Here is a 23,309-nt window from a genome sequence, read left to right on the forward strand (position 1 = left end):
TTAATTCTGGCTAAGTCAGGAAAGGGTGTGCACCCTTTTATAGGTACATAAGGGAGTACACAAAAATGAAGGGAGGGGTTAGTGAAGCTGTGTGAGGAGCCCTTGAGTGCACTGAAGCTGTGTGAAAAGCCCATGAATGTGCCTCGGGAAATGGTGAAAAGCAGTGCTGCTGCCCCTTGGTATTCACAAAGGAAGAGAGAGACTTCTTTACTCAGTCCAGACATCTCAGAATAATGTGCTTAACTTCACTTGTTTTAGAGAGAGAAAGTGTCCTGAATATTACCTCTAGAAATGCATACAATGCAGTAACACCTTGTAGGAATCGCGCTTATTGCTTAAAAAAATCATATTAGATAGCCTTGCGGTTTGCAGGTGATGTAAAGAAATTAACTGCATAGAAAGGCTTCCATACTACTGGGATACATATTTAAATACATCACATTATTAGTTCTTTATTTATTTAGGTAAACATTTACTAGATTCTCATCTGGAGTATTGTGTACAGTTTTGGAAACCTCCATATTTATAAAGCTATAGATAAGATAGAGGCAGTTTAGCATACAACAACAGAACTCATACATTGTTTATATAGGAAGTAATTTAATGAGAAAGTAAAACGTGTCCATGTAAAGAGAAAATAAAACATGTTCACTGGCACATTCCAAATGAAAGAAGGGAAGGGATGAGCAAATTGAGAAGCTTAAAACATTCCTACAGAGAGTCCAAGTAGGAACCATATTTCAAAAATGCACGAGAACCATACATTTGGGTGGGTGGGTTTGGTATAATGGTTAAGGCCTTTGCTTCATAGGCACAAGGTACAGCATTTGATTGTGACCTTTGATGGTTCCCTAGATAGCCTAATATTCATCTATGAAACATTGGGCGCAATTTAAAAATTTAAAATGTTTTTTGGGAAGATGTAAGTATGGAGGAACTGTAGTAAATGATGGTGGAACTTGGTAACTGTTCACTTGGAGAGGTAGTTGGTCCAAGAGCAGTAACCTATTTAAAGAATGCATGAAAAAGCATAAACCTATTCTTACTAATGGAGAAGAAAAGCTGTGAATTGTTTGTTGAGTAAGATCTGTCACTTATCGACTGGGTGGGAAAATGGCAGAGTAGGTTGGCAGTTCTGACAGGTCTGACATCAGTCACCGTTTTGCCATAGCCTGTCTTACATCAGAAGTGTAACTTTATTTGTGGTGGAGGAGTATTTGCCATTGGCAATGACAGGCGTTTTGATTTCATGTGAACACTAGCACTCTTGCTTTAAATGTAACCATTTTCTTGAATGTGTTCCCTCATACTGATGGCTCTGCATGTTGATTCTACTTCCATTTTTGATGGAACATCTTGTCTTCGATCCTTAGAATCTGAAGAAGAGCTGGCACCCTCAGACCCTGAAGAATGTGGAGCGGGTGTGGAAAGCTGAGCAGAAACATGAAGCAGAAAAGAAGAAAATTGAGGAGCTGCAGCGGGAGCTGCGGGAAGAACGGGCAAGAGAGGAGATCCAGCGATTTGCAGAAGACGCTGGAGCAGTGAAGTATGTTACATCACAGTCACTGTTTTGTTGCTAACCTGCATCACATCCTTGGCTTTTATTTACTGTAGCATTTTGTGTTGTATATGCACGTACGTTGTGGGGGCGAATCATGAAACAACGCCAAGTATTTGTCAGGAATGGCACTATTACCCTTTAATACACTGCCACATAGATTTTAACGGCTTTTAAACAGTGTATTAGTTCTAATAACAGTGATACTTTTTTGTGGATGATTTAGACATGGTGATGTGTAATTTCATCCCGTTCTGAGGTCTTCAGACCATTTGAGTCTCTTGAATGGCTTCGTATTGAACTTGTCAGGCTCAGACTTGCAATACTCAGAAGTGCAAGACTAAATGTGTGAAAAGGGAATTATAAGCACCATGTCTTTGTTGCATTACCAAGAAGTGCTCCACTTACTATGAGGTACAGCAGTCTTGGAGTTATTATAAGTAGGGAAGAGATGTGTGGCTCATGCAGAAGTTGATGTCCCCTTGCAAGTATGCATTAATGGCATTACTTTGAGTTTCAAGGTTTGCTCTTATTTGCACTTTATATTTTGTATTTGTGGAGCTTGTAATTATGAATTTTCTGCTTTTAGTACAGAGGCATTTTAATTAGGTAACTTGAATTAATTTATCTGTAGCTAGAACCAGCAGATAAACACTGGCAGAGTTTGTTACAATAATGTGTAACATCATAGTGACCACAGTGTCATGTCAGTGTCTGTGCAGTCATGATCAAGGTGAAATGTTCATCAAGATTGCATCCGCTCTTAGGTGTGTTACAGTAACCCTAACCCTTCATCTGAATCCTAAAAATAAACTGTGTTTAATAAATAAAATAGTGGAATTAAATACTTTTCCCTGATTGACGAGCAAATAGTGAACACTTTGCAGGTAACACAGTGGTACAAAGTCACAAAGCAGTAGAAACACACAAAAAAACCCCACTGTGTCTTAGCTAAGGTAAAATCAAATGATTTAATAACTTCCACGAAATTGTAGCTGTTGAGGTGAAAGGTGTTTACATTTTAAGTGGAAAGTACACAGGATATTTTATTTTTAGTTATTTAACATTTGTTTACCAGGAAAGTCCAACTTGGAACAAAGCCAATTTTCAGTGGTGACCCAGGGTGAAACACTAGATGTAGGTCTTTGTAATGTGGAAAGAAACCAGAGTAACAAACAAACGTAGGCAGAAAACAATTTAATATATCACAGCAAAGCTTTCGGGTGAAACCCTTCTTCAATACTAACAATCATTAAAACAAAAGCAGCTTGCTTTAAATAGGAGCAAAAAACAGTCACATGATAGCAGCCAAAATCACATGACCAACAAACACAATATAATATAACATATATACAAAATGCAAAATATTTAAAATAGCTTAACACTTGAATTTTACTTAAAACAGGCTTTAGGCTAACAGTAGAATTTAATCCAGGTGAAGAATCCTGCTAGTCTTAAAATCCATTCATATTCCTTAATATCTAAAACATTATTAATATCACCACCCCTACTATGAGGTTTAACTAAATCTAGGCATCTAAATTTCAAGCAATGCGTATTCCCATGTGTTTTAATATGCTTGAAAAGAGCATTATTCTCAACCTCCTTCTAACCTCTGACTTATGCTCAATTATTCTGTCTTTTGGTCTTGCCCACATAGAATGCTGAATAGGCATTACAAGTAGCCAAATACACCACATTTACACTGTTACAGAATGCTACTGATTTAAAGTAAAACTCTTTTAAAGTAACAGGATGAATAAATGCAGGTAGCAGCAATGTCTGTACAACAAGAACAGCTCATACATTTAAAAGTACCAATATCAGAGAAAGCATTCAGCTTTAAGCCAAAATTAAAATCTTTATAACATAATAAGCTTTTAATACTTTCCTATATGAGTAGTAAGGCTTTTCACCTAAAATTCTAACCTCTGGACAGGCCATCAACACAGGCCAGTATTTGGCTATGATATATTTAACCAAACCTGTTCTACTACTAAACTTCATAACATATCTAGTTCTAACTATATTTCCAATGTTAGATCCTGATGTAATGATCACATGATCATTCATACACGTCTGTCCTAAGGTAAGGTTTATATGTAGTATCCCTATTAAGTATTACCATTCTCTTCAATTCTTCCAATATATCCAAGTCATAGCTATTCTTAACAAACTCATTGAACATTTCATCTAACTGTATATAAAATACAGAGTCGATTGTATTTAACCTACTGACTCGTGAAAATTGAGCTTTAACAATTCCTTTAAAAACATGGGGTGCATGCATACTGTTATAATGTAAGTATCTACTAGTATGCACATCCAGAGTAGGTTGGCAGTTCTGACAGGTCTGACATCAGTCACCATTTTCCCCCCTGTCTTACATCAGAAGTGTAACATTATTTGTGGGAGAAGAGTATTTGCCATTGGCAATGGCAGGCGTTTTGATTTCATGTGAACACTAGCACTCTTGCTTTAAATGTAACCATTTTCTTGAATGTGTTCCCTCATACTGATGGCTCTGCATGTTGATTCTACTTCCATTTTTGATGGAACATCTTGTCTTCGATCCTTAGAATCTGAAGAAGAGCTGGCACCCTCAGACCCTGAAGAATGTGGAGCGGGTGTGGAAAGCTGAGCAGAAACATGAAGCAGAGAAGAAGAAAATTGAGGAGCTGCAGCGGGAGCTGCGGGAAGAAAGAGAGGAGATCCAGCGATTTGCAGAAGACGCTGGAGCAGTGAAGTATGTTACATCACAGTCACTGTTTTGTTGCTAACCTGCATCACATCCTTGGCTTTTATTTACTGTAGCATTTTGTGTTGTATATGCACGTACGTTGTGGGGGCAAATCATGAAACAATGCCAAGTATTTGTCAGAAATGGCACTATTACCCTTTAATACACAGCCACATAGATTTTAACGGCTTTTAAACAGTGTATTAGTTCTAATAACAGTGATACTTTTTTGTGGATGATTTAGACATGGTGATGTGTAATTTCATCCCACTCTGAGATCTTCAGACCATTTGAGTCTGTTGGATGGCTTCGTATTGAACTTGTCAGGCTCAGACTTGCAATACTCAGAAGTGCAAGACTAAATGTGTGAAAAGGGAATTATAAGCACCACGTCTTTGTTGCATTACCAAGAAGTGCTCCACTTACTATGAGGTACAGCAGTCTTGGAGTTATTATAAGTAGGGAAGAGATGTGTGGCTCATACAGAAGTTGATGTCCCCTTGCAAGTATGCATTAATGGCATTACTTTGAGTTTCAAGGTTTGCTGTTATTTGCACTTTATATTTTGTATTTGTGGAGCTTGTAATTATGAATCTTCTACTTTTAGTACAGAGGCCTTTTAATTAGGTAACTTGAATTAATTTATCTGTAGCTTGAACCAGCAGATAAACACTGGCAGAGTTTGTTACAATAATATGTAACATCATAGTGACCACAGTGTCATGTCAGTGTCTGTGCAGTCATGATCAAGGCGAAATGTTCATCAAGATTGCATCCGCTCTTAGGTGTGTTACAGTAATCCTAACCCTTCATCTGAATCCTAAAAATAAACTGTGTTTAATAAATAAAATAGTGGAATTAAATACTTTTCCTTGATTGACGAGCAAATAGTGAACACTTTGCAGGTAACACAGTGGTACAAAGTCACAAAGCAGTAGAAACGCACAAAAAAACCCCCACTGTGTCTTAGCTGAGGTAAAATCAAATGATTTAATAACTTCCACGAAATTGTAGCTGTTGAGGTGAAAAGTGTTACATTTTAAGTGGAAAGTACACAGGATATTTTATTTTTATTTAACATTTGTTTACCAGGAAAGTCCAACTTGGAACAAAGCCAATTTTCAGTGGTGACCCAGGGTGAAACACTCTAGATGTAGGTCTTTGTAATGTGGGAAGAAACCAGAGTAACAAACAAACGTAGGCAGAAAACAATTTAATATATCACAGCAAAGCTTTCGGGTGAAACCCTTCTTCAATACTAACAATCATTAAAACAAAAGCAAAACAGTCACATGATAGCAGCCAAAATCACATGACCAACAAACACAATATAATATAACATATATACAAAATGCAAAAATATTTAAAATAGCTTAACACGCTGAATTTTACTTAAAACAGGCTTTAGGCTAACAGTAGAATTTAATCCAGGTGAAGAATCCGCTGCTAGTCTTAAAATCCATTCATATTCCTTAATATCTAAAACATTATTAATATCTCCACCCCACTATGAGGTTTAACTAAATCTAGGCATCTAAATTTCAAGCAATGCGTATTCCCATGTGTTTTAATATGCTTGAAAAGAGCATTATTCTCAACCTCCCTTCTAACCTCTGACTTATGCTCAATTATTCTGTCTTTAAGTACGTGTGGTCTTGCCCACATAGAATGCTGAATAGGCATTACAAGTAGCCAAATACACCACATTTACACTGTTACAGAATGCTACTGATTTAAAGTAAAACTCTTTTAAAGTAACAGGATGAATAAATGCATAATTAGGGGTAGCAGCAATGTCTGTACAACAAGAACAGCTCATACATTTAAAAGTACCAATACGATCAGAGAAAGCATTCAGCTTTAAGCCAAAATTAAAATCTTTATAACATAATAAGCTTTTAATACTTCGTATTCCTATATGAGTAGTAAGGCTTTTCACCTAAAATTAAGCCTAACCTCTGGACAGGCCATCAACACAGGCCAGTATTTGGCTATGATATATTTAACCAAACCTGTTCTACTACTAAACTTCATAACATATCTAGTTCTAACTATATTTCCAATGTTAGATCCTGATGTAATGATCACATGATCATTCATACACACGTCTGTCCTAAGGTAAGGTTTATATGTAGTATCCCTATTAAGTATTACCATTCTCTTCAATTCTTCCAATATATCCAAGTCATAGCTATTCTTAACAAACTCATTGAACATTTCATCTAACTGTATATAAAATACAGAGTCGATTGTATTTAACCTACTGACTCGTGAAAATTGAGCTTTAACAATTCCTTTAAAAACATGGGGTGCATGCATACTGTTATAATGTAAGTATCTACTAGTATGCACATCCTTCTTGTGGATAGTAGTTTGTAAAGTACCCTCTTCACTTTTTTACAGTACCCTGTCCCACTATTCCCTTATTATATGGGTTACCAAAAATTCATAAATGTTTAGATAACCCACCCATGAGGCTCATTGTCTCTGGGGGTGGGTGGATAACTGAACCGATATCTGTTTATCTACAAAAGCGATTGTACCCCTTATTATTGGAGTGTCCTAATATCTTAAAGGACACAGGTGATTGTCTTCCAAATACTGACCTGTGTTGATGGCCTGTCCAGAGGTTAGGTGAATTTTAGGTGAAAAGCCTTACTACTCGTATAGGAATATGAGAAGTATTAAAAGCTTATTATGTTATAAAGATTTTAATTTTGGCCTAAAGCTGAATGCTTTCTCTGATCGTATTGGTACTTTTAAATGTATGAGCTGTTCTTGTTGTATAGACATTGCTGCTACCCCTAATTATGCATTTATTCATCCTGTTACTTTAAAAGAGTTTTACTTTAAATCAGTAGCATTCTGTAACAGTGTAAATGTGGTGTATTTGGCCACTTGTAATGCCTGTTCAGCATTCTATGTGGGCAAGACCACACGTAAACTTAAAGACAGAATAATTGAGCATAAGTCAGAGGTCAGAAGGGAAGTTGAGAATAATGATCTTTTCAAGCATATTAAAACACATGGGAATACGCATTGCTTTAAATTTAGATGCCTAGATTTAGTTAAACCTCATAGTAGGGGTGGTGATATTAATAATGTTTTAGATATTAAGGAATATGAATGGATTTTAAGACTAGCAGCGGATTCTTCACCTGGATTAAATTCTACTGTTAGCCTAAAGCCTGTTTTAAGTAAAATTCAGCGTGTTAAGCTATTTTAAATATTTTTGCATTTTATATATATATTATATTATATTGTGTTTGTCGGTCATGTGATTTTGGCTGCTATCATGTGACTGTTTTTTGCTCCTATTTAAAGCAAGCTGCTTTTGTTTTAATGATTGTTAGTATTGAAGAAGGGTTTCACCAGAAAGCTTTGCTGTGATATATTAAATTGTTTTCTGCCTACGTTTGTTTGTTTCTTTAAGAAACCAGAGTACCCAGAGGAAACCCACACGAACGCAGGGAGGACATGCAGACTCCACACAGAAGGCACCCCAGCCGAGAATCGAACTGGACAACTTCTTGCTGTGAGGCGACAACGGTGCCGCTGCACCACTGCGCCATCCAATGCAACTAAGTATATTATTGGTTGAACTTGAATGTGTTTAGAGTTATTTATTTAAATTGTTTTTATGCTGTTTTATGGTCTGAAGAAGCTGACATAATCAGTGAAAGCACATACCATCTTTTTGTGATATCAGCTTGTTTCATGGAAATTATTAAATTATTTGATTATACCCCTGCTGAGACATGGTTGGTTTTTTTTTGTGTGTTTCTACTACTTTTCCCTGATTGGCACTGTCCTGAGTAAGCATTCTGATTTAATGCATGTAGTGTCTGAAGCTGGAATGAAGTGGAATGATAAGACTTTATCACATGACTCAGAATCTTTTACGTCCATTTTGTGTAATAGAGCTTGAACATATTTAATCATGCTATGGCTGGTACAGGAAATCCCTCACTGCACTAGACAGAAGTAACCAGGAGTTCTTTCAGAAGATTACTTGGTTGTATATGTGGATGTTATGCAAGAGAGTGAGTGGTTCATTAGTATAGGTGCTAATGCAGTTTTGTAGCTTACTGCTTAGGTTTCTTGTGTGTGCAGTGCAGTGTAACTTGTGTGTGCATGTATGGCTATGCTCGAAACCACATGACATTATAAACAGGGTGGAGACAAGTGGTAACTGTCAAGAAACACAATGTTCTCGTGATACTGCATGCTACCTTTCATGATGTCATGTTCAAATCCTCTTGCCAGTTACTGAATTTACAGGTATTGCAGAGGCTAGCTGTATTCTCCAAACTTCAAATATTTATTTATTTATTTTAACACCTTTACTGAATTATCACTTATGGCATAGACACACATACATTTAAATAAAATAAAACAAACCATATGAATATGTTCACAGTTAGACATTGTACACCACATATATTGTTCTGTTCAGTTATCATCAATACAGCATTACATAAATTGCTCAATTCCTACCTTCCCTTAAACCTCGCTCCTCCTCCAAAACTTTATTTTGCATGTATTGTTCCCACAATTTCCATTTTTTTTCTGTGTAGTTTGCTCTTACTTTTTTCTAAGGATCACCGTTCCAGTACTTTTATGTCTTACAGCGTTCACTGCTATATGGTTGGTTTAGATTTTGATTTCCATTTACTAGTAATTGCTTTTTTTGGCAACCACTGGAATTACACTTAACAAGGCCTTACTATGTTTAGGTAATTCAGATCCTGTGTTCCAGCCCCAATAAATAATTTCCTTCATAACACCATTTGCTTATCCAATATTTCTGACAGAGTACTCTGCTGTGAGATTTTAAACTTTGTCAAGTCATTACACTCCCAAAATATATATTCCCAGTTACTGCCTTCTTCCCTGTCACACCTCAAACATTTGGCATCCACCTAAGGAGAAATTCTTTGGAGTCGTCTTGGAGTATAAAATATCTATGCAAACACTTCTGGGCAACCTTCCTACATTTTCTAGAATTTGTTACGTATTTGGGCACCTTACATATGTCCTCCCATTGTTTCCTTGTGAATTGCTCTTCTAAGCTTTCCTCCCAATCTTGTCTAACCTTCTCTAACTGATTCTTATAGTTATCATGCACTGTTTTATATGTCCTTCTAACTTTTTGAACAGTAGCTTATATTCTAGATTTTACTAAAAACTCTACCAGAGCAGGTCTTTTACTTAAGATTCCCTTATCACTTTCTCTTTGCCTGTACTCTGATGTCAATTTTTTGTAGGGAAGGCAGTCTGTAGCCTGCAGTCCAGTTGAATTATTGGCCTCTTCCTATTTTGTTACCTTTCTGTCTCTAATTTTTTCCTCCTGGTATGTTAGTTCCTTTGCAAGTTTTCTCCAGTAAATTCCAGCCCTCTCTTACGTATTCTCTGTACCACTAATTGCAGTCATCCCTATCGGAAAAACCTTGTTTCTCTATTCTTATGTTGGCTTAGTTCTTAGAATACTTGCTTTTGCTTTATGAATATAATATTTTGTATGACTGTTAGTCTCCTTGAAGATCTGCAACCAAAATCCTGCTATTTATTTTTTGAACCCCCCCCCCCGTCATCTCTTTCCACTTTGAATTGCTTTCTGCTTGTTTTATGTATGTAACCCTTAACCGTGCAGATCTAAAATATCCCTTCGAATCGGGTAATCCTAAACCACCTTATTCTGTTGGAAGAATCAACTTATCCCACTTGACTCTTGCCCTCTTTCTTTCTTGTATACAAGATCCTTCAATTTATTAATTACTGTTCACAACATCTCTTACGGTTGATAAAAAAATATGTCTGACCGGTGCGTAAAACTGAAGGGACTAGAAACATTTTCACTGCTTGTATCTTGCTATCCATATCCATAAAGAGAGCTTCCAATTTGTAAGTTTTGGTATTACTTTTTGTTTAGTCTGTTCCAACATATCCTTAGCTGCATTAACAGAATCCAGTTTAACCCATACTCCTAAATATTTTATCATATCCCCATAAATATGGGTATTGCTGAACCAATTCATGTGTGGGTGCATAGTTTATAGCTATAGCCTTTTTTCTAATCTTCATTAATTTTATATCCCAGAAAGAGTTGAGACTCTCTGAATGTTCCAAAAAAATGGTGTCCTTTTCTGTTTTTTATCAGGTATAAAATAATATTGTTTGCAAATAAAGTCAACTTTTCTTGAATACCATGCCAGTTATATCTTTGAATTTCTTAGTCCCTTATTTTATTTGCCAATGGCTCTAATATAATGCAAATAACAAAGTGGAAAGAGGACACCCCTGCCTGGTTCCGCACTTCAGGCACAACTTATTACAGAGGAACCTTCCCACTTTAATCTTTGACTCTGATCCCTCATATGTCCTCCTAAGTCACATTATTTTATCAAGAAATGCAAATGCTTCTATTGCCTTACTCATAAAGTACCAATCTCCTCTGAATGCTTTCTCTGCATCAAGACCCACCAAGAAGAGCAGTATTTTCTTACATTCTCCCTCTGGATCATCATCAGTCTATGAATGTTGTCATATGTTTGCCTGCCTCATATCTATCAATTTTGGTATTATCTTTGCCATTTTTTTTTACCTATTATAGACATAAACACTGTGTAATAGATTTATAGCTACTAGGCTGGCTGCCCTTGCAGGCCATTTTAAGCCCAGACAATTTTCCTTTTTGTGCTGTAAATAACCTATCCCATTTGATAATAGATTGGCCTTATCCATCACATGGTCAATAATTGTATATTACCCTTAATGAGACTATCTGGGATTATACCATATAAAATTTGAGGGGACCCATGCATGGGGTAATGCATTTAGGAGCTGGCTTTGTCCATTACTCATACAGGGGGCAGTCCTGGATTAAATGTTCTGCTTCCTATCTCTAGATCTAAGTTGCACTTGAATATGGACCGGGGCAAACGTTTTTTTATGTGATCAGGGAGTCTGTTCTACAGCAGTGGTATCATCTGCAAGAAATACCTGTCCCACCAAACTATTCTGTTTATGTTGAAGAAGAGATTTAGATCCCTATAGCAAGTATTTCTGATGCCATTTGAGCTGCTGATTTGCAGTAAATCCATTAGTAATGGGTTGGAGGGCACCTTGTGTGCGAAGCACAGGTCACCTCTTAGCAGACTGTAAAATAATAGAGTATAGTGGTTGGGCTTTATGTTGGTCCATGTAGCACATGTTGTTTAGGCCTTGCATCCTTTTAGTAAGATATCTTCGTGGGCGTTCAGATGTTGCATGTATCTGGATAGATATGTGCCAAAGGGGACACTATAGTCAATGACTGACCTAATGAGATCGAATTAAGGGGGATGATGACATCCCTAGAGCTTACAATAATAGGCAAATGTTGGTCAAAAGTTAGGTCACTGTCCACATAATTTCTCAAATCTCAAAGATTTAGGGGTGTATTGTTGATGTGGTCGTCTCTCAGGGTAGAGGACTTCCCAAAGGATAACATAATGCATTTTTTTAGCATTTAGTTCCAGTCCATGATTTTGGCACTAGTTATTTATTTTAGACAGGACATCATACAAGATAGCTGTCATTTGGGGATTCAGTGGCTGCTCCTAGCCTGCTGTCACTGCAAGCTTAGTCAACTAGGGCATTTTGATATTGCCTTTTACTTCAGAACAATAGATACCAAACAGGGGAGGTCCTAGCACAGAACCCTGGGGGACTTCACTAGTGGCTGGTCTCTGTGGCAGGAACCTACCCTATTTTAGTTGTCTGTGTCCTGTCTGTGAGCCATTTGGCAGTCCAGCAGTGACATAGGGGTTTATTCCAGTTAAATTAGCTTTTTCTGCTGTGCCTGAGTGGGAAATTGTGTCAAAATCTTTAACCAATCTTTCCATGGCTTTGCATATCAGGCTGGTCAGACTTATGGGTCTGTAATTGCCTGAGTCTGTGGAAGATCCTCCTTTCTGCAGGGAATGACTGTAGCTGTTCTCCATTAGCTTGGTATAAGATTTGTATAGAGGCTGAGATTAAACAGTGCTGTTAGGGATGTGGCTAAGTCATGCTTCGTGTTTTTAAGGTGCATAAATGATATTGTCCGGTCCCATCAGTACAGTATTTTCTTCTTTTGATAGCCTTTTTAGGAATTGGTCCTGGGAGATGACTGGAGGCAAGTCAGTTTCAGGTATATCTTCAGGAACAGATGGAGGGGAGACTGTCATGGTTTAAAACTGAAATGGACTCGTATGGTGCTGGGTCTGATGGTTCTTTATTTTATTTAGCTGTTTAAAGCTTCTTCCATTTTTTACAGGTGTTTTAATCAAGCAAGATAAAAATATTCTTCCAGGATGTTGGTGATTCCGGTCTTTTTAAAATACTGTTATTTAAAGCGTTCCAGATCTGTATCACTTTATTCTCTCCTAGCTTCCAAAGTTCCACAGGAATATAGTCTAGTCTTGGAGACTTTCACTTAGATTGATTATGCATCACTATTTTTATCTTTTCTCCTCCTATCTTAAATGTTAGTTGTTGAGCCTCATCTACTTTTTTAATCTAGGCATAATTGTCTTCCGTCAGTATTTCTATTTGCTTTCTTGATTTCTACATTTCTTTGCTTTATACAAATGTTCATAAAATTTCCAAAGTATCTCTAATTCCTTTACAGAATCTCTGGTTATTTTTCTTGTTATAGGCTCCCTTTCTATTTTCTGTTGCCTGAATTGTTATGCTAAAAGTTTTGCATTGTAGAGTTATCAAAATAGACGTGCAACAGCAATGTTTCTAAGCTTCTGCATATTATTTAGATACCCCCTTATTTTCTATTTAGCACTCCACAGTTGCACCCCTTCTTGTTCTGTGAGATTCCCCTTTTTCTGCAATACTTTAACCTTAACCAGCCTCTCTAAACAATTCTAATTATGTCTTAATCATATCTCTCTTTCATTTATTTCTATCCTATTTTTAAACTTCACTTTTATTTTATCCCACTTGCTGGCATAGCAGTACCTTCTGTACAAATTTCTGTCTTCCCTAATAACTTTTGAATAATTTCCACTACCCTTTCCTTAGGTTTCTCTGTTTTTAACAGGTAGGTGCGGAAGCACCAGAGTCTCATTTTTACTTCATTATCGTGCATTTTTATCTTTGTTGTTGTTGGTGCATTATCAGAAATAGTTATTGGATATGTGTTGACGCTTTCAATTAAATGCAGATATGTTCCTGTGAAGTATGATTTGTCTAGTCTAGCCCAGTTATTGTACTTGGGGAATTGTATGCAATTTCTTGCAGTATTCCTTCTACTGAATTCACATATTCCATACCAAATATTTTCATAAATGTCTTAATGAATCTATCCTCTTTTGTTATTTCTCCCAGAAAATGTTTAAGCTCCATAGTAGCAGTTTTAGGTGGAATATAAATACATCCCAGCATAATCCTCCTCCCTTGCCAGTAGCCCCTTACTACCACAAATGTACCATTAGTATTTTTCCTCTTCTATCACTATTGGAACTCCTCTAGCATTAAGTGTAGGTGACTCCTTTTCTTTTATCCCTGATATTCTGTTTAATATCTAACCTGAATCCTTTCTTTATCAAAGTCAGCTACTCATTCTATTCCAAATTTGTCTGCTGTAGAATTGTTGTTTGCACTCTCTATTTATAAATCAGCACTTTTACCTTTTTGTCTATACCTGTGACACCACTTTCCAAAACAATATGGATAGTGCAACCATTATAAGAAGTTATTTTTTATTATATATGACAACTTTTTTAAGTGTATGTTTCCAGCTTTTGTGTTACATGCACCCACTAATGTTTGGCAGGTTTATCATTTAGACAGTTGTTTCTTGCCCTCCACATGTAAACTTGTGTCATATTTTACAAGACTTTTTGTTTTTATGAAATCCCTAAAAACACACACACACACACACACACACACACACACACACACACACACACACACACACACACACACACACACACACCCTATTAACTTAAAATAAACAAAATTATGTACATCTTCAGATGATGAAATTTAACTCTCCTGATAGGAACACTAGTCCCAAATTAGCAGCTGCATCCACACACATTAACTAACCTAAAGTTAAGGTTATCGGTGCTAAGACTTGTGTTACAGTGTGTGTTTCTACATACACTAATTTCTGTCTGTTCTTGTCTTATCTTTATTCCCCTCCCAGATGTGAAAAACAGCTCATATATGCTTTCAGAAAACATTAACTTTTAGCCTTGAGAAAAGTGGCCTGGCTATCTTTAAAAAGAACTAAATTCTACACTGTTCTAATAAATGTAATGAAGAATTTAGGGACCAGAAAAGTTGCCATATGTCATTCACTTACAATAATTTCAGACTTACTTTATTTTCTGCTAAGATGCTTGCCTTTGTACCTTTTAATGTTATGTTTCTCTCAGCAGACAATGTGCAGACTGCTTGAGATTTATTGCCTTCAACTGTAGTCAGCTTATTATCATGGAAATATAAGAGCAGACACTACAGCTGACCTCAGCTGCAGATTTCAGAGCATTTATTTGCGTAAAGGATCACTATTCATTAACTGTGTCTTTGTTTTAAAGCCCACTCACTTAAGCTATGCTCTTATTAGATTAAACCAAGGGTATTAATCCAGACATTCAGCTATACAAAAAGTGAAAGAAGGCATCTCAACTCTGCATATATTATGAAAGTACTTGTTTACTTTAGTATCTTTCATGTACAGCAATCAGTGAAACTGCTTTTCTAGGTAAAATGACATTTATATCTTGAGTTTTATACAAATACTAAACAAAAAAGGTTTTACTTAGTTTCTTTTTTTTTTTTTTCCTTTTTAGTGTTTTTTTTCAAACATTGATGGCATAAAGTATGGGTATGTGCTTTTCACTCCTCCACAAGTTTAAGAAAGTCAACAAAGTCCAGTCTTTCTCAGCTATGTTTTCTTGTAAATCCACATTTCACAATTGTGATTAATGCTTTATAGTCTTACATTTATTCACTAATTTCAGTGTTGCTGGTCTTCTTCCTGGTCATTTCAATCTCTCAGCTCCAAACTCTGGTTCAAGCCCAAGGTTCTCCCGATTCTTATAGTAAACTCCTGTGCTATTTTTCTGTTTCTCATGCATTTTTCTTTGGAACATTGGAAAAGGTTTCATTCACAAAATCTCTCATCAGAAGAAAGAGAAGCAGAATCCATTTCTGATTGATGGCTCACTTTTTTGATGGGCACATTTTTGTATTTCCTCCTTGGCCTTTTCTGTATCAAAAAAAATCTTTTCAATCCAGCAAGATAAAACTATTCTAAAAACAGCTGGATACAGCATCTTGAATCTCACAAATGTCTTTCAACATTCCCTGATTGCTGGGAAAAATGTGCTACTCTTCTGCCTGGTGTACAGCAAATAATCATTTTCCACAAACACTGTATCTCCAATTTTTAATATTTTGCCCTTCTGCAACAGTTTTGTCAGGATCAACTGATCTGAAGTAGTTAACTTTATTTGGCCATCAACCTGTGGGTATCGGATCCATATCAGATCCAAGCCTGCAGCTTCAAACAGCTAAGATCTGAGCTCCAAGCTCCTCCCCCTTGCCCATAATCCCCTGCTATCCCTTCCTGACCTCAGATCTCGTTTGCCGCGGTTCAGTCAGCAGCTCTGAATGAGTTCCAGGCGTGGGAGTAGATCGTTTTTGTGAGAAAAATCCTTTTCTTTTTCTATTATAGCAGTAAAAATTTGTGTGTGTTGCTCCTTAGTTAGTTTCCAGTTGTCAACTGTTTTTGTAGTTAATTTTAGTTAAATTACCTCTCCCCGTGTGTGTGAAGGTGTGTCTGTCTTTGGGCCTAGTGTAATTTTGTCCCTAGTAATGTCTGAGGCCCCTAAAGCCTTCTTTTCTAAATGCACCGACTGTGGCCATAAGCTGTCCCCAGCGGATGGCCACACTCGGTGTGTATCTGCCTTGGGGTTGACCACCTCTCCCCAGACTGCACCATTTTTGTAGCCTTCAACCCCAGGGCTTTGAGGGACAGGAGGTCGAAGTTGATTCTGGCGGGACTGTTGCCCCCAGATTTGACTTCGTCCTCCTCTCCCTCAACGGCATCCGCCACGGCAGTGCCACCTTCCATCCCTGCTCCCCTGGCAGGGACTCACCCTCCCACCTCAGGCCTGGAGGAGAGGGAAGCTAGGAGGAAGAGGGGAAAAGAGAAGCACCACAAGCAGCGGGCCAAGTCTTCCTCCTCGGCCCCGCCGGCCAAGCAAGCAGCTTCTCCCAGGGCCTCCGGGCCTTCTCCTTCCCAGCTCCATTCACCCCGTTTTTCCCCGGAGCCGGAGGAGGAGGAGACCCGGCTGCCTTCGAGGTGGCACTCCCGGCCCACCTCTGTGGCCTCCCGAAGCTTGTCCAATGCAGACATGGACTGGATGATGCATAGGTTCCTCCAGGCCCAGCTGCAGATGGGAGTGCTCCTGCCTCCCCCCCTCCGGGGGGGGGAGCTCGACCCCCTTTTTCGCCCCGATTGCTCCTTCTCTGACCCACTTCCGGGGTTCAAAGCCTTTGGAGCCGGGTAGCATCGGAGCCGGGGGAGTGTTGGTGCCAACAGTACTTCGTACTTCGGCGCCGATGGCACCCTCCAGTTTGTCGGGTCCGTTTTCAGATCCGAGCTCTCGGAGCCGAGAGCTGAGCTTCGGATCCGGAGGTGTCAGTATGTCTTCGGCTCGTCTTGGTTGGAGCATACTGGCCCTTTGGATCTGATTGCTTCGACGCCGGCTCCGATCCACACTGGATCTGAGGGGACTACTCTCAGATCCCATAGAGAGCAGTTCTCCTTCTGCGTTCGATGTCGTGGAGAGGGTATTTTCGAGGGATTAGAGGCCCAAGGCTCCTGCTATGGTTCCACCCTGCTCTCCCTCTCAGACAGGCCTACCTTCCATCACCCGGCCCCAGGGACAGCCTGCGCCTATGTCCCAGATAGTTCCCATGGAGGAATAGGATATGGTTGGTGAGGCCTCTTCGGACAGCCCCCCCGAGGAGGTTCCTCACAAATGTAAGTGCAAGAGGAGGCACTTGGACTCACCTGAGTCCTTGACAGAAGACACAGACTTAGAGGAAGGGGAAGGTTCCCCAAGGTCGCCTCCCGAAGACGTCTCCTTTGGAGACATCATGAAAATGCTTCGAATTAGAGGGGGCTGGTCAGCCCAAAAACCTTCCGCTGATGAGTCTGTGTTTCTGGAGGCGTTTGACACAGGCCCATCTACCTCTTGGGTGTCCCCTCCCACCGATCCCCTGGTAGACCTGATTACTACTAGGGCATGGAAGGAGCCGGACACTGTGGAGCCCATTCCAAAGAGACCAGATAAAATTCTCCCCCCTTCTGATGGGACATGTTGGAGCAAGGGTGCGCCTGTAGATGCCATGTTGGTGGTGGCCGCCACCAGAAAGGAACTAGTCCAGGAGAGTTCCTCGATCCATCCTCCAGACAAGGAGTCTCAGATGATGGACCGCCTTGGGAAGCGGATGTTTGTTTCAGCCACCTTCTCTGTAAGGTCACTGAATTATATGGCACACGTGATACGACTCCAGCGGGATCTCATCAAAGAATACACCGGGTTGCCCCCAGAGTCCATGTCGGCCGAGGATAAGAAAGTATTCTCAACCTGAATGGCCACTCTCAAATCCATTGCGAACGCCTCTATGCGGCTCCTCTCCCATGCTACGGAAGGAGCCGCTAGAGCTAGTGGAGCGGGCATTGTCTTACGACGGCATGCTTGGCTCCGCCATTGCGATTTTGCGGAACTCTTCAAGGCGTCCTTCGTTAATGCCCCATTTGACGGTTCTTTGCTATTTGGCAAGACCATAGCGACACGCTGGTTCAGAGCGAGAAAGACGGGAAGACGTCTGCCGTCTGTGTCCTTTTCCACAGAGGTCCTTCTCTAGGAACCAAAAGGGACAGAAGAAGATGTGGTTCTGGAAGTCTCAACAGTCCCGTTTCGCTCTGGACCCCTCGTCCTTAAGAGGCAGAGGAGGACAGGGTGGACGCCGGCCCAGAGGCAGAGGGGGAGCGAAGAATTTTGGGTCGAGAGAACCCTTTTCTGATCGGCCCGTGCAGCAACCCTGAAGGGTTACCCGACTGCTCCACTCTGTAGGCAGTCGGGGGCGTTTCCCGAGGTACTTAGCAGTTTGGGAGTCCATTACAACAGATCGCTGGGTGCTTCGAATCATATCCAGAGGTTACAAGAGCCCCTTTCTCAATCTCCCTCCCAAACCCTGGAGCGTCCCCGATGTTCCACCCAATCAAAGGGAGGCAGCAGCCGCAGAAATACTCCAGCTGCTAGAAAAAAGAGCAATCCAGCAAGTCCCCCCAGACCAATCCGGATCAGGCTTTTACTCCAGGTTCTTCTTGGTGCCAAAAAAGACGGGGGACTTAAAACCAATCCTCGACCTGTCCTTTCTAAACCTGTTAGTGGCCAAAGAAAAGTTCCGGATGGTCACCATTCAATCCATTCTCCCACTCCTGCAGGAAAACGACTGGATGTGCTCTATAGACCTCAAGAACGCGTACCACCACATTTTGATGGACAGGCAATCCAGAAGGTTTCTCCGCATCCGGCTAGGAGCCAGCCACTACCAGTTCAGGGTCCATCCCTTTGGTCTCACCTCAGCCCCCAGGGTGTTCACCAAAGTCTTGGCAGTTGTAGCAGCCCACCTGAGACTCCAGGGAATACAGGTCTTTCCGTACCTGGACGACTGGCTCCTGACCGACCCCACCAGGCATCTACTGTGTTCAGCCAGAGATTACTTCCTCCACTTGGCTTCCCGACTGGTAATCACAATCAGTATCAAAAAATCTTCTCTTCAACCAACCCAGATCTTGGACTTCATTGGGGCCAGATTAAACACAAACCTTTTGCAAGTCTTCTTAACCCCGGACTGGCTTTGAACACTAAAGCTCCACATGCTGGCCCTTCTACACTCCCTGGCTCCTCCAGCGGAATTGGTTCTGAGGGCTCTAGGTTCCATGGTGGCAACAATCAACCTGCTACCCTTAGTGCGCTTGAACATGAGGGCACTACAATGGACCTTGCAGGTTCAATGGTCCATCCTGCCACATCCACTGAGTTCACCCATCCCCCTCAGCAGGGTTTGCAGGAAAGCCCTATTCTGGTGGCTCCAGTCCCTGGACCTCCAGAAAGGACGCCCCTTCTCTATGTCCCCTCCTCTAACCACGGTGACCACGGACGCTTCTCGCCTCGGGTGGGGGGCACTGTATGGGCAGAACCGTCCAAGGCACTTGGACCCATTTAGAGACCTTGTTGCATATCAGTGTCCTAGAGATGAGAGCGGTGCTTTTGGTGTTGCAAGCACCCCAAGCCCTTCTTCCCTTGGGGACAATTGCAATTCAGACAGACAACATGTCAGTAGTCTGGTATATCAACAAGCAAGGGGGAACCAGATCCTACCCACTTTGTCGAGAGGCCATGAGAGTTTGGGAATGGGCGATCTCAACCAACCGCTTTCTCATAGCGACGCACATTCCGGGCCGGTCGAACATCTTTGCAGACAGGCTGAGTCGAACCATCCTTTCATCGTACGAGTGGTCTCTGAACCCGAGAGTAGTGAAGCAAATCTTCCTCAGGTGGGGTCAACCTTGCTGCGATCTCTTCGCATCTCCTTCGAACGCAAAGTGCAGCGACTACTTCGCTCTAATTCCCCCACCGGGGGAATCCCCCAGAGACGCTCTGGTGCATGTTTGCCCGTCCAGTCTACTTTATGCTTATCCACCTCTTCCCCTAATGCTAAAATTCTTGCAGAAAGCCCGTCAGTTGGGGAGCAGAGTGATCCTCATAGCCCCATTCTGGCCTCGTCAAGTGTGGTTCCCATGTCTATGGTCTCATCTAGTGAATCCCCCATGAATTCTAGATCCCACTCCGGATTTGATCTCTCACCCACTAGGATTAACAACCCCGAACCTGGACAACCTCAAACTTACAGCTTGGTTGATCCAGTTCCAGTAATAGCTAAGACTCCCGGTATCTCGTCCTCTGTTAAGGCTATTCTAGTAGCCGCTCACAAGCCTTCTACGAGAAAGGTTTATAATAGCAAATGGAAACGCTTTTCAATTTGGGTGGAGCACAGAAACTTAGACCCCTTTACAGCTCCGTTACCAGCAGTGCTAGAATTTTTGTCAATCTTATTCGACCAGGATGCTAGCTCCTCTACGGTCAAAGTCCAGTTAGCCGCAATCTCCCACTATCATGTAGGAAGTGATCTCGGTCCCTTGGCCTCTTCCAAATTATACAAGACCTTCTTAAAAGTTACTTTCCTGTTGAGGCCTCCTGTTAAAGATGCAGTTCTTCCATGGGATTTAACTCTTGTTCTCCAGTTGACAGCTCCTCCCTTTGAGCCTGCAGCTTCGGTGGATCTAAAATACTTATCTTGGAAGACGGCTTTTCTTATTGCCATCACTTTGGCCAGAAGGGTTTCGGAGCTTCAAGTCCTTTGCGCCAAACCACCATACTTGGTTTTCCTTAAAGATAGAGTTTCTCTCAGGACCAATCCCTCCTTTTTGCCCAAAGTTGCTTCGGAGCCCAATATCAATCAGTCTATTAATTTACCAGTATTCTTTCCAAATTATCAGAACAAGGGTGAATACAAGTTACATTCTCTGGACGTACACAGGCAATTGAGGTTCTACTTGCACAGGACCGCTGACCACAGGAAATCTGAGCAACTCTTTGTATCCTTTGCTAAACCCTCTTTGGGAAAACCAGTATCAAAAGTTACATTGTCCAGATGGATCTCCCAATGTATACTTCTTGCATATAAGAGTTCTGGCCAACCTGAACCAGAAGGAATCCATGCCCACTCTACTCGATCGATTTCTACCTCTGCTGCCTTTTGGTCCAGAGTGTCATTGGATGACCTTTGTTCAGCAGCCACTTGGGCATCATCTCATACATTCATTAACCATTACAAGTTGGATATAATTTCCAGAGGGAGAGCATCCTTCGGCTCTGCAGTGCTCCGGAATATCCTTCCATGAGGACCTCGCAAGGATTGGGTAGCTGGGGACTCTGTCCCACAGGTTGATGGACAAATGAAGTTAACTACTTCAGATAAAGAAGTTATGTACTCACCATAAAATTCCATCTGAGTAAGTAAACTTCATTTGTCAGCAACCGACCCCCCCATCCCCCTAACCTATAGTGCATACTAAAAGGATTCCTTGCCCTTCGTTTCCGGATAACTCTAGGTTAGAATGTGCAGGTGATCCTTTGTGTTGTAATGCTCTGTGTTACTAAGCAAACTCGATCTGAGGTCAGGAAGGGATAGCAGGGGATTATGGGCAAGGAGGAGGAGCTTGGAGCACGGATCTTAGCTGTTTGAAGCTGCCGGCTTGGATCCGATACCCACAGGTTGATGGACAAATGAAGTTTACCTACTCAGAACGTTATGGTGAGTACTTCTTTTTTTCTGCTGGCATGAAAGCATCTTTACTTATGTTGGCTGCTTTCTTATGATCAGATTTGAAGCATACACACCATGTGCCCTTTCAGTTAACAAATCCTGCTGTGGAATACCAGTCCAGCTACTTGTTTGTGCTTTCATAAAGTTAATACAGTTTGTTCTTTCCAGTTTCTCTGGTACAGCAGAAAATCTCAGGTTTTCTGTTTATGCTCTACCCTCTTAACTCTATAATTTTTTTGAAATGTCTCTTCTAGTGCAGTCTCATACTCAGCAGCCTTTTCTTCATTTTGACCTCTGATGTTTGCAGTTTTATCATTTCATCTAAACAGCTATTTAAAGCTTCTTCCATTTTTTACAGGTGTTTGTTATTGGAGTTGTTCTATTTCATGTGTTCTGTTTATTCTAATGAGCTCTGAACACATTTGATTTATTTATTTTTTTCTCTAAATTACAAGACGTCGTTCCTTGTACCAAAACTGTAGCTTGAACTGCTTTTTGCTGAACAATTGCAGTCTTCCCATTTAGTCTTTTCTCCTCACCCTTCCTAGTTAATGTTCTTTCAGTCTATCTAAGTTTCTTCTTTGCTGGCATCCAGGTGGTGTACTTACTAGCCAGTAACTGAATTTTGCTAAAACTGTCAGAATTACTGGCCCTTATGTATCAGTTTCTTTTTTCATGTTGGTAGAGCTGCAATTAATCTGTTTATCAGTGTGTAGCCATCTTGAAAATGGCAAGCTTCAGATATTTTCTAACTTGGACTCCTGCTTTATACCTTCTGCCATATTCTGGAGGTGTTTTTTTTTCATACCCTTGTGTGCTGAGGAACCTTAGAATGTCTTAAGACAGATATGATGATGTAATGACAAGAAACTTTGTGCTTCTGACCCGTGTAACATTTGTGGGTTCTTAGCCTAAAAATGAAATGGATGTGAGGTGCTGTTTCCAACTCTGTGTTTTCTAGTGGTTAGTCTAAACAGTAAAGTAACTGCGGTGGTGGTGCTGCGGTAGCGTCTCAACAGTAAAGTAACTGCGGTGGTGGTGCTGCGGTAGCATTGTCACCTCACAGTAAGACAGCGTCCTGTTCAATTCTCAGCTAGAGCATCTTCTGTGTGGAGACATGCGTGAATGGGCGTACCTTCATTGAAGGTTGTGAATCAGGGCTGGCAACTCGGCATGTAAAGTTCCGCTGTGGTGACCCCTAACCGGGAAAAGCCGAAAGACACAGCAGCAGTCTCAACAGTAAAGTGAAACCAGCCCACTTGACCCAGTACAGTGGTAGATTTAAATGCATCAGGCCAGGTATTACATCCCCTATTTTCCAAGACAAAAACCGGCAGTAGTCTTTGAGGCCTTCAGTAATACTTGATTGAAATGTCTTTTATTTATTAGTTAGTGGAGTAATTACTATGGACACAAGTATTCCTTTTCAGGGGAAACACAGGAGTACTGACTAGTTAAGGGACTTGCTTAGACTAGTACAGTTGTTAAAATGGAGACTGGGGGAGTCAAATCTTGGAATGTAGAAAGCAGCTTCTAAATAGCTCACAAACGTGG

General features: G+C 40.6%; 1 protein-coding gene across 2 annotated transcripts in view; it reads left to right on the forward strand.

Annotated features, from left to right (window-relative positions):
* The window catches only part of CWC25 (CWC25 spliceosome associated protein homolog), a 564,446-nt gene that overhangs the window by 55,880 nt on the left and 485,257 nt on the right, over window positions 1-23,309 (forward strand). The window contains exon 2 of one of the 2 annotated variants that reach the window (XM_044055290.1): window positions 1,374-1,546. In XM_044055290.1, the coding sequence (XP_043911225.1) occupies window positions 1,374-1,546 (173 nt within the window). Of the gene's footprint in view, window positions 1-1,373; window positions 1,547-4,265; window positions 4,305-23,309 lie in introns of those variants that run through there. The other variant, XM_044055291.1, reaches the window with a different exon arrangement.

This window comes from Protopterus annectens, chromosome 13.part0, assembly GCF_019279795.1.
Source record: "Protopterus annectens isolate FY-2018-M chromosome 13.part0, PAN1.0, whole genome shotgun sequence".
In the NCBI taxonomy this organism is placed as follows: Eukaryota; Metazoa; Chordata; order Ceratodontiformes; family Protopteridae; genus Protopterus; species Protopterus annectens.